The sequence below is a fragment of the Ursus maritimus genome, unplaced genomic scaffold, assembly GCF_017311325.1.
Source record: "Ursus maritimus isolate PB19 unplaced genomic scaffold, ASM1731132v1 scaffold_14, whole genome shotgun sequence".
In the NCBI taxonomy this organism is placed as follows: domain Eukaryota; kingdom Metazoa; phylum Chordata; class Mammalia; order Carnivora; family Ursidae; genus Ursus; species Ursus maritimus.
In genome coordinates this window covers 68,425,001-68,435,373 of record NW_024423786.1, presented here as the reverse complement: position 1 = coordinate 68,435,373, position 10,373 = coordinate 68,425,001, and the positions used below count along the sequence as shown (strand labels likewise).

Below are 10,373 nucleotides of genomic sequence, written 5' to 3'. Positions count from 1 at the left end.
AGAGAAATGAAAACATGTCCACACAAAAACTTGTGCATGACTGTTCATACCATCATCATTGATAATCGCCAAAACGCGGAAATAACCCAAATGTCCACCCACTGATGAATGAACCAAATGTGGTCTATCCATACAATGGAATGGTTTTGGTCTTAGAAAGGAATGAAGTTCTGATGCATGCAAAAGGATGAACCTTGGAGACGTGCTAAGTGAAAGAAATCAGGCAGAAAAGGTCATATACTGTAGGATTCCATTTGTAAGGAATGTCCAGAATGGGCAAATCCAGAGACAGAAAGTAGATTAGCGGTTGCCAGGGGCTGGGGAGGGGAAATGAGGAGTGACTACTAATGGGGCTCTTCTTGGGGTGAAGAAAATGTTCCAAAATTAGGCTGTGCTTGCACAACTCTTGTGGACATACTAAAAACCACTAAATTGTACACTTTGAAGTTTTGCATGAATTTTATCTCAAACAAGGTTTTATAAAAGAAAAAGAGTGAGGGTCCTCTCTGGTTATTGAGACTTACCGATCTTCAGGGAAAATGTACATAATTTGTTGCCTTGTAATATTTTAAGGAGGCTTTGGACAAGAATGTGTATTTATATTTGCTTGTGTTCACTTTGTAGAGACAAAGCAACCCCCTGGAGTTAGGACCAAGATTTTTCACTTAAACCTTCTTATAATGAGTTTTGAGCCAAATGAAACGATTTTCTAAGATTTTATTTATTTGACAGAGTGACCGAGCACAAGAGGGAGGGGAGGGGCAAAGAGAGAGGGAGAAACAGACTCCCTGCCGAGCAGGGAGCCCGATGCGGGGTCAGATCCCAGGACCCTGGGATCATGACCTGAGCTCAAGGCAGCTGCTTAACTGACCGAGCCACCCAGGCGTCCCAGAAATGACTTTTTCCTAAAGAAATGGTCAGTTGTATCAGCTGCAGCAGAGCTCAGTAATGGCAAGGACTGAAGAATGTCCGTTGGATTTGACTACAGTTAGATAACTGATGACTTTTCCAAGACAGAGTCAGGGCCGAGTGGGGGTAGAGGCAAAGCCCCTCAGTGTGGATTGAAAAGTAGATCAGAATCAGTTTTTGTCAGAGAATGTTGAATAGCCTGTAACTTGTATAACCAGCCTAGCTGAACTATTTATAGAGAATTAAAGTAAACATAGTTTAAGAGTCTCTTGGGAGATTTTGTTTTATTCCTGGATCAGACAGGACCATCAGGCAGCTGCCTACTCCGTCCCCCGAAAAGATGGGTTTGTGTCTTGCTTTTGCAGGCTGTCTACTTACATTGAGGGTCACCGCGGGCCTTATACTGCTTGTATTTCAGAGTTAGGGAAGACTGTCTAACTGTATCCCATTAAGGAAGGCCATCAGAGAAATACTTTCAGACCTCAGTGACAGAAAAAGTTCATTTTCCCCAAGTATGGTTTATTGATTAATATTCAATGCAAATCATATAACACATAATTTGGCTTTTTGCTCGCTGTGAGAAAAAATCAGAAACAAATTTATAGTTCAGCCTTAACTGAGGAGACCCATGTGATCTTTATACATCTAAATACTAGATAGCTGTTTTTCCAGAGGCTGACCTAATACTTACAAATATGTTTTTCCCTGGGTGTTTAAAAACGCGGTATCTACTTTTCCATTTTAATGTATGATCCCAACAAACATCTGAAAATATGGGAAAGGATTACCAAATACAAACTGTCACCATTAGAAAAGAGAAGGAACTTCTGAGCAGCTGATAATTTATCTGAATTCAGCGCAACGTATTAAATTTGTGAAAACTGAACTATACACTTAGGTCTTTCTGCGTGTGAAAAGTAAACAAAAACACAACAGTGTGGAATAGAAACAAAATTTTTGTTTAAAACAAAACTTCTAAAAAGTGTGTAGGCTTGCTAAAATTCATTTCTGGTCTGGAAATAAGGAATAGACCCCTCGATCTGGCGCTCAGAGTCTAAGTATTGGGTTCCATCCACCGGTCATTAATCAGGGCAAAGACCTGCAAAGCCTGCGTTCCTCTCCTTCTCGGTCTCCACACCTTTGCTTACTCGTGTCCCCAGCTCCAAAGCCCTTCCTTCTCTTCTCACTTGGTGGAAACAGCCACTTTTGGAGTGCCAACTGCAAAACGCTCTTCCTTACAGCACGACCTCGAGCTCCCTGCTGAACACCTCCTCCCCCCCCCCACCCCGGTTCCTACTGCCCCCCTCCCCCCGGTGTCACCGCGGCCTCCTCAGCGCTGGGCTTTTGAGGGATGGTGCTCGATAAATACTTGTTATTCCAATGAACTACCGGGCCCTGGAGTGGGGCAGAGCACCTGGATTCCAGGGTGGGCTCTGCCCTCTCTGGGATCGGCTGACCCGCCGGCTCCACGGAGGTGTAGAGGCCGGACGCCCCGCCCGCTATCCCCCTCGGGTCTCCGCGAGCCCACTGCGCGGGAACACTGGGACAGAGCCACCAAGCGGTGGGAACACGCCAGACACCTGGAAAACCCCAGCAGAGGCCCAGGGACGCCGGAAGCTGTGCGGCAGAGCAGCCACCGGAAGTCAGTGGAGGCTTCAGGCCGGACCCTCTAGAATCCCGGAGGCCCAGCGTCTCTGTGGTTGGGACGCATCGGATCAGTCTACTTGGGGTGGCGCATTACCAGAGCCGGGCTCCCGGGAACCGATCGGGAAAATGAGGGGGTGGTGCATAATTCCTCGGGCGATGGGGATTGACAGGGGACCAGCGGCCTAAAGGAGGGGCATTTCGTGAGCCGGCCGACAAGGTAACAGATCCACGCACTCAAGCCCCTCGGAACTCCCGGGACCGGCAGCAGTCAAACCCTTGGATGGCGGTGCGCAAGCACGCACGGGGGCGTTGCCTTCCATTCGCGCGGCGCCTGAGGCTGCTAGCGCGCATGCGTCAGAAGACTGCGCCGGGCCGAGAGCCTGCGAAGCGCCGAGCGCCCTTTGGGCGGCTCCCGCGGGCAAGCTGGACAGCGGCGCGCGCGCGCGCGGGCGCGGGCGAAGGCGTGGCTTCCTCTGCAGGTGGTATCGGATTGGACGCAGGAAGTCGAAGGGGTGGGAACCTCCGCAGAGACCGCCCAGCGATTGGCCAGAGGCTAGAGGGAGCGTGGTCTTGGGAGGCGGGGCGGGGGAACCGATGGGGCAGAGCGCGACGCTGAGGTGGTGGCGGCGGCCTTGAACAAGTGAGCGAGCGACTCTTGGAGTACCCCTCCACTGGGGACGGGAGCCCGGGGAGGCGGGGAGCGCCGGCGACTTCCGAAGGCCCGGAGGAGGCGTCGGAGTGAAGCGCCATTCGGTGAGTGTTGACCGAGAAAAGCTAAGTGCCCCGCCCCTCCCTTTCTTCCTGGCGGCGCCTCCCCCACCTCCCACCCTGCGTTCCACCCCGGACCTGAGCTCTGGGTTCCAAGTCCGGGTGTGGGACGACTAGTACGTGCCAGACGATCTCTTTCGCTCCCTACCCGGCCCCCATCGGCTTAGGGAACTTGGAAATTCCCTGGTCCTGTTCCCCAGCCTTACAGAGGGGAAACTGAGGCCTGGCGGGGGAGGCGGGCCCCTCCTCACCAGCGTCTCCACACAGACGCCATGGCCGAACCCCTGAAGGAGGAAGAAGGCGAGGACGGCTCTGCGGAGCCCCCCGGGCCGGTGAAGGCGGAACCCACCAACACCGCTGCCTGTGTAGCGGCCAAGAACCTGGCCCTGCTCAAAGCCCGCTCCTTCGATGTGACCTTTGACGTGGGGGACGAGTACGAGATCATCGAGACCATAGGCAACGGGGCCTATGGGGTGGTGTCCTCTGCGCGCCGCCGTCTCACCGGTGAGCTTCCCTATTGTGCACCGCTTACAGATGTGGAAGCCGGCCCCAGAGACTGAGAAACCTGCCCCATCTCAAGCAGCCAGGAAGGAAACCTGGGATCTAAATTCTGGTTCAAGTCAACAATGCTGGTTAGGTGCCTTCTGGGTGCCAGGTTCTGCGTCGGGCACAGTTCTCTGAAACTCCATTTCTTTAGAAAAATGACAGTCCCAGTTAGACCAGGGTGGAGATCCTGTTTTTGGTTTCTAAAAGAGAAATGTGTTCTGAAGCCAGAGACTGGTGCAAGGAATTGGTGGTGGGATGGGCGAGGTGTGAGATGGAGAGAGAGAGTGTAGGGAGGTAGAATGAGCACAGACGTTAGAGTCCAGACTCTACCACTAATTAGCTGTGCAGCCCCCAGCAAGTCGCTGAGCCAGGGTTTCGTCATCTCCAACTTTGAACCCTTAGTATCTGCCTCAGGATAGATGTGAAGGGAAAATCTGATCCGTCCATAAAGTGCTTAGTACAGAGCTTGGCACGTAGTAGGCTCTTGCTATATGGTGGTTGTTATTTAGTATATGGTAACTGCATTCTAGAAGAGAGGTGTCGAAAGGGGCTTTTGCCAATCTGCAGCTGTTCTGAGGTACCTCATGGTATCTGCCTTTTTCCTGCTCCCCAGGCCAGCAGGTGGCCATTAAGAAGATCCCTAATGCTTTTGACGTGGTCACCAATGCCAAGCGGACCCTCAGGGAGCTGAAGATTCTCAAACACTTCAAGCACGACAACATCATCGCCATCAAGGACATCTTGAGGCCCACCGTGCCCTATGGCGAGTTCAAATCTGTGTAAGGAGCAGGGATGGGAGGGGAAGGCAGAGGTAGGACCTGAAGTTTCCAAAGGGCAGCTGAACCTAATGTAAGGCAGGCTGGGAAAATTCTTGTGATTCCAGGACCATTGTCCCTTAGGGCTTTGCCGGGGACAATTGTGGTTGCTGGAGAAGAGGCAGATGTTACGGTTTTATAGAATCTTAGTATGTAGGATGGCCAGTGTAGGACATTCATACAATAACCGCACTCTTCTACTCTCAGCACATATCCCCGGTCAGTCGTAGAACACTTTCTTAAAAAAATGGGCAAGCCTTCACAGTTTTCCCCAGTCTTTCAGGCAGCCATACCAAACAATAGCGATGGCCCCAAAATTAAATCTATCGGCCAGTCCTGTTGTAGTTCAACCCCATCTTTTCTTTGATGGGGAAACTAGATCTAAAGAGGAGAGTGATTTCACTTCACTTAAGTTCATGGAAATGGAGAAAATCTAGAATCTTCATACCATGCCATTGGCCTCTGCGGAATGCAAAGCTGAGGCCGTTACCTCTCGAGCTGGGAGGGTGTAGTGAGCCTGGGGCTGGCACGTGGGCGAGGTAACCATGCCTGGCTTGTCCCCTGTAGCTATGTGGTCCTGGACCTGATGGAGAGCGACCTGCACCAGATCATCCACTCCTCCCAGCCCCTCACTCTGGAGCACGTGCGCTACTTCCTATACCAGCTGCTTCGGGGCCTCAAGTACATGCACTCGGCTCAGGTCATCCACCGCGACCTCAAGCCCTCCAACCTGTTGGTGAATGAGAACTGTGAGCTCAAGATTGGTGACTTTGGCATGGCCCGTGGCCTATGCACCTCGCCCGCTGAGCATCAGTACTTCATGACCGAGTACGTGGCCACACGCTGGTACCGTGCTCCTGAGCTCATGCTCTCGCTGCACGAGTACACGCAGGCCATCGACCTGTGGTCTGTGGGCTGCATCTTCGGTGAGATGCTAGCGCGGCGCCAGCTCTTCCCAGGCAAAAATTACGTACACCAGCTGCAGCTGATCATGATGGTGCTGGGTACCCCATCGCCAGCCGTGATCCAGGCTGTGGGGGCTGAGAGGGTGCGGGCCTACATCCAGAGCCTGCCACCACGTGAGCCTGTGCCTTGGGAGACTGTGTACCCAGGCGCCGACCGCCAGGCCCTGTCACTGCTGGGGCGCATGTTGCGTTTCGAGCCCAGCGCCCGCATTTCCGCAGCTGCTGCCCTTCGCCACCCCTTCTTGGCCAAGTACCATGACCCTGACGACGAGCCTGACTGTGCCCCACCTTTTGATTTTGCCTTTGACCGCGAAGCCCTCACTCGGGAGCGCATCAAAGAGGCCATAGTGGCTGAGATCGAGGACTTCCATGCACGACGAGAGGGCATCCGCCAGCAGATCCGCTTCCAGCCTTCCCTGCAGCCCGTGGCCAGTGAGCCCAGCTGCCCTGATGTTGAGATGCCTAGTCCCTGGGCTCCCAGTGGGGACTGTGCCATGGAGTCGCCTCCACCAGCACCACCGCCATGTGCCGGTCCCGCACCCGACACCATTGACCTGACCCTGCAGCCACCCCTGCCAGCCAGTGAACCAGCCCCTCCAAAGAAGGAGGGTGCCATCTCAGACAACACCAAGGCGGCCCTCAAAGCTGCCCTGCTCAAGTCCTTGCGGAGCCGGCTCAGAGGTGCCTTGCGGAGGCAGCGACTGGCCGGGGAGTGGGGTTGCAGGGGGGCACTCCCAGCTTGGACAGGCCACAAACTCTTACCTTCCCCTTGCCAACTTCTCTGCAGATGGCCCCAGCGCTCCCCTGGAAGCTCCTGAGCCTCGGAAGCCGGTCACCGCCCAGGAGCGCCAGCGGGAGCGGGAGGAGAAGCGGCGGAGGCGGCAGGAGCGAGCCAAGGAGCGGGAGAAGCGGCGGCAGGAGCGGGAGCGCAAGGAGCGGGGGACCGGGACCTCTGGGGGCCCATCCACCGATCCACTGGCCGGGCTGGTGCTCAGTGACAACGATCGCAGCCTGCTGGAGCGCTGGACTCGCATGGCCCGGCCCCCAGCCCCCATGCCAGCCCCAGCGCCAGCCCCAACACCAGCCCCAGCCCATGCCCCCGTCCCAACGCCCAGCCCAGCCCAGCCCAGCAGTTCTCCTGCTGGCCCCCCACCACAACCTGTAGGCTCCACCCCTGTTCCTGCACCGCAGCCCGCCTGCCCACCCCCTGGCCCTGCTCCCCACCCTGCCAGCCCTTCTGGGCCCGTCCTTGGCCCTGCTCCACTCCAGACTGCCACCTCTAGCCTCCTGGCCCCCCAGCCGCTTGTGCCACCCCCTGGGCTGCCCGGCCCCAGTGCCGTAGGTGTTCTGCCTTACTTCCCATCTGGCCCACCCCCTCCAGACCCTGGAGGGGCCCCTCAACTCTCCACCTCCGAATCACCCGACGTGAACCTGGTGACTCAGCAGCTGTCCAAGTCACAGGTGAGAGGCTGTGGAGACACCTGGGTCTGGGCCCTGGGAAAATGGGTTTGTGAAGTCCTTGCTGTTTGGCAGGGATGGGGACAGGAGAGGCTGTGGTGTGTCTCTATTCCGTGACAACTGAGTGGCAGGTGGGGCTTTACCTCTGAACTTGTCCTCTTGCTCTTAAAAGGAGCACAATGACAATGAACAGGTTGTTGTGAGACAAATAAGAGGCTTCCTAGGAAGTTCCTGGCCTGGAGACGGGCCCTCGACCAGCACCCAGTGATTGTCCAGGCTGATGCTGTCACCCGCGGCTGTCCAGAGTCACTGGCATCGTCGGGACAGACTTGCAGACTTCTGTCCGCTCTTGGTAGTGTCTGGCTTGTAACCTGCCATCGTCTGTTGCAGGTGGAAGACCCCTTGCCCCCCGTCTTTTCGGGCACTCCAAAGGGCAGTGGGGCCGGCTATGGTGTTGGTTTTGACCTGGAGGAGTTCCTAAACCAGTCTTTTGATATGGGCGTGGCTGACGGGCCACAGGATGGGTAAGACGGCTGGACCAAGCTTCTGGAATGGGGCTGTGGGTAGGGTTTCCTGGTGCAGGAGGAGCTTGCCTGTGGGATGGGCAAGGAGCCAGCCTAGGCTAACGGTACCTCTCCCCTCCACTCTCCCTGCTTTCCTTCTCCCTGCAGCCAGGCGGACTCAGCCTCACTCTCGGCTTCCCTGCTTGCTGACTGGCTGGAGGGCCACGGCATGAACCCTGCCGACATTGAGTCCCTGCAGCGTGAGATCCAGATGGACTCCCCAATGCTGCTGGCTGACCTGCCGGACCTCCAGGAGCCCTGAGGCCCACAGCCTGTGCCTTGCTGCCAGGGGCGGACCCAGCTACGAGACTCACAGGAACATTTCTAAGGGTTGGAGCCCCGGGCCCAGCAGTGGAAGCTCGGCTTTGATTATTTGCAAGTTCATCTCAGACACACTCTTGCAGCCTTAAGCAGCCACCTGAGCCACCACCAAGCCATGGCAGGATCAGGAAACCTCTACTCCCTGAGCGATCCTTTTCAGTATTGTATTTTTATTATTATTATTATTATTATTATTGTAATTATTATATTAATATTATGGCGCAGTCTTTTTACCATCAAAACGAGGCCTGTGAAATATGAGGTTCCGTTTAGTGCCTAACTCTAGGTGTCTCTTTGGAGTTGAGGGCAGGGTGTTGTCAGGGGAGCAGGGAGGAGCTGGGTCATCACATCTGGGGGCCAAGCAAACACATTTGCATGCACAGCAGCCAAAGCCAGTTCATTCCGATCCTGAGGTTTATTGAGCTCTTCACTCCCCACCTGCTTCCAGCCCCATGGAGGTTGTCCTGTGCCCCCCCCACATGGTCAAACCTCAGCCCTGGGGGGGGGAACCCCCATGTCTATGCGTACCTTGGTTGTAACTGTTTAGAATGGCGTGCAATAGCTGTGCTGAAATACGGTTTTGGCATTGAGCTTTGGGGGCCTGGGACAGGCGGGAGGGGACAGCAGAGTAGGACCGTGAGGTGGGGCTGGGGGTCCATGGTGCTCACCACTGCGAAATGAGTTGATGGGAGGGAGGCGAAGGATGGGAGATACTCTGAGGATGGTGGGGGAGGAGGTGCTGGGGGGTGGCGGTGGTGGCCGCGCACGGGTGGCCTGGCGCACGCCGTGGGCATGGGTCAGACTGCGCCACCCCAGTCTAGCACGCTCGGGGGGCTCCAGACGGCGGAGTCCACAGCAAGGAGGCTGGCTAAGGTGGAACACAGGCGCACAGCCTCAGAGGGCGGCTCCCGGCTCTCCGCCTGGAGGGGGAGGGCGGAGCCAAGGAAGAGTCTAGCGGAGCCGGTCAGGTCCAGGCCGGAACGGCTGTGCCTTTCGGAGGCTGCCTGGGAAAGCTGCTGGCCGCGTGGCCGTAGGTGAGGGCAACAGGCCTGGCTTTCAGACGGACGCCCTAGGTGTGACGGGATGCGTGGGGCCAGAGCCGTAAGGCCCCCTGTGAGAAGCAGGTGCTAAGAGAGCAGCGGGCAGGGGCGGGGGCGGAGGGAGCGCTCGTGGAGACCGGAGCGGCCAGGGAAGCCTGGGCCTGCTGGGGGCCAGCCCCTCAGGCCCGGCGGATTTTCATCTCGGTGCGCTTGAGGGAGTAGTAGAAGCCCTTCCACTGGGCCCAGTTGATGCCGTTGGCGTAGGAGAGGTGGGAGCCGCCCAGGTAGAAGCCGTTGAGGTTGGCGAAGTGGCAGCTGCGGAACCAGAAGGCTCCCGAGGAGAGGGCCGCGCAGTTCTGCACAAAGAGGTCCTGGTCCCGGTCGAAGGTGGAGAACTTCTGGCCGCTGTGGTAGGACAGGGAGTCGCCTGGCGGGAGGGGAGGAGGGACGGGGCTGCTGAGGCGGGGAGCCGGTGGGGCTGGCGGGATGGGGCGCCCTCCCCGAGCCGGCCGCGGGTAGCTGCGCTCCGCCTGTAGACCAGCAGCTGCTCCCCACGGGGCTGCCCCAGTGAGCGGACGCCGCTTCTCCGGGGCCCCGGCCCGAGCTGGGTGGGAGCCAGCAAGGCCCCTCTGGGCCGCGAGGGGGATGGAGCGGCCCGACGGGCTCAGGGGTCCAGCGGGCGGTGCCAGCCCTGCCTTCTCGCCCGACGGCCCCGCGTCAGGCCGGCAGCCGGCATACCTGCCCCGCCGTCCTCGAAGCCCGCCACGTAGAGGGTGTAGCCGTCCTCCTCCGCGCTGACCGCGTTGGGCGAGATGGAGAATTCGGCGTACTTGGCGGCCGCCGTGTTGTTCTCGAAGTCCTCCAGGTCCACGCGCAGCTCGTACTTCTGCTTCAGCGTCAGGAGGTGCAGATTCTGCAGCCCTGGGGAGGGGCGGGGCAGCTGGTCAGCAGAGCCCGGGCTCGGGGCGGCCCACGGGACGCCCCGTTCCCCGCCTTACCCAGCCAGTACTCCCCGTCGGCGCGGCCGAAGCCCAGCTTGTAGTCGTTCCAGCCCCGGAAGAAACTCACTGAGCCGTTGAATCTCTTCTGGAAAACCTGGAGCAGAGAGGATAGGCCTGGAGGATCAAGAGTCCAGGGGGCGGGAACCTCCCCCAGGCACGGACCCTGTCATGGGGACGGGGTTTTGTTCAAAGACTGAGCCGGGGCCTAAAACAAGGCCCGCTAGGCCCGGGCCGGCCCCAGGCCCCTTAGTGAGCAGCTCCTGGCGCCAGGCAAAGGTTAAGGGGGGAGCGGCTCTGGAGTTCCGGCCGCAGGCAGGGAGTCCCTCCGGGGTGGGCTTCG

At 57.6% G+C, this 10,373-nt stretch overlaps 2 protein-coding genes across 2 annotated transcripts in view; one reads left to right on the top strand and one right to left on the bottom strand.

Annotated features, from left to right (window-relative positions):
* The first annotated feature begins 3,146 nt into the window (after positions 1 to 3,146).
* MAPK7 (mitogen-activated protein kinase 7) lies at positions 3,147 to 8,701 on the top strand. Its single transcript, XM_040630120.1, has 7 exons — positions 3,147 to 3,309; positions 3,592 to 3,828; positions 4,484 to 4,649; positions 5,253 to 6,331; positions 6,438 to 7,111; positions 7,499 to 7,632; positions 7,780 to 8,701. The coding sequence occupies exons 2-7, from the start codon at positions 3,597 to 3,599 to the stop codon at positions 7,931 to 7,933; spliced, it is 2,439 nt and encodes an 812-aa protein (XP_040486054.1). The 5' UTR covers positions 3,147 to 3,309; positions 3,592 to 3,596; the 3' UTR covers positions 7,934 to 8,701.
* LOC121102626 (microfibril-associated glycoprotein 4-like) overlaps positions 8,389 to 10,373 on the bottom strand; it is a 5,048-nt gene continuing 3,063 nt past the window's right edge. The window contains exon 5 of the mRNA XM_040630121.1: positions 8,389 to 9,296. Within this exon, the coding sequence (XP_040486055.1) occupies positions 9,212 to 9,296 (85 nt within the window). The 3' untranslated portion in view covers positions 8,389 to 9,211. The remainder of the gene's footprint in view (positions 9,297 to 10,373) is intronic.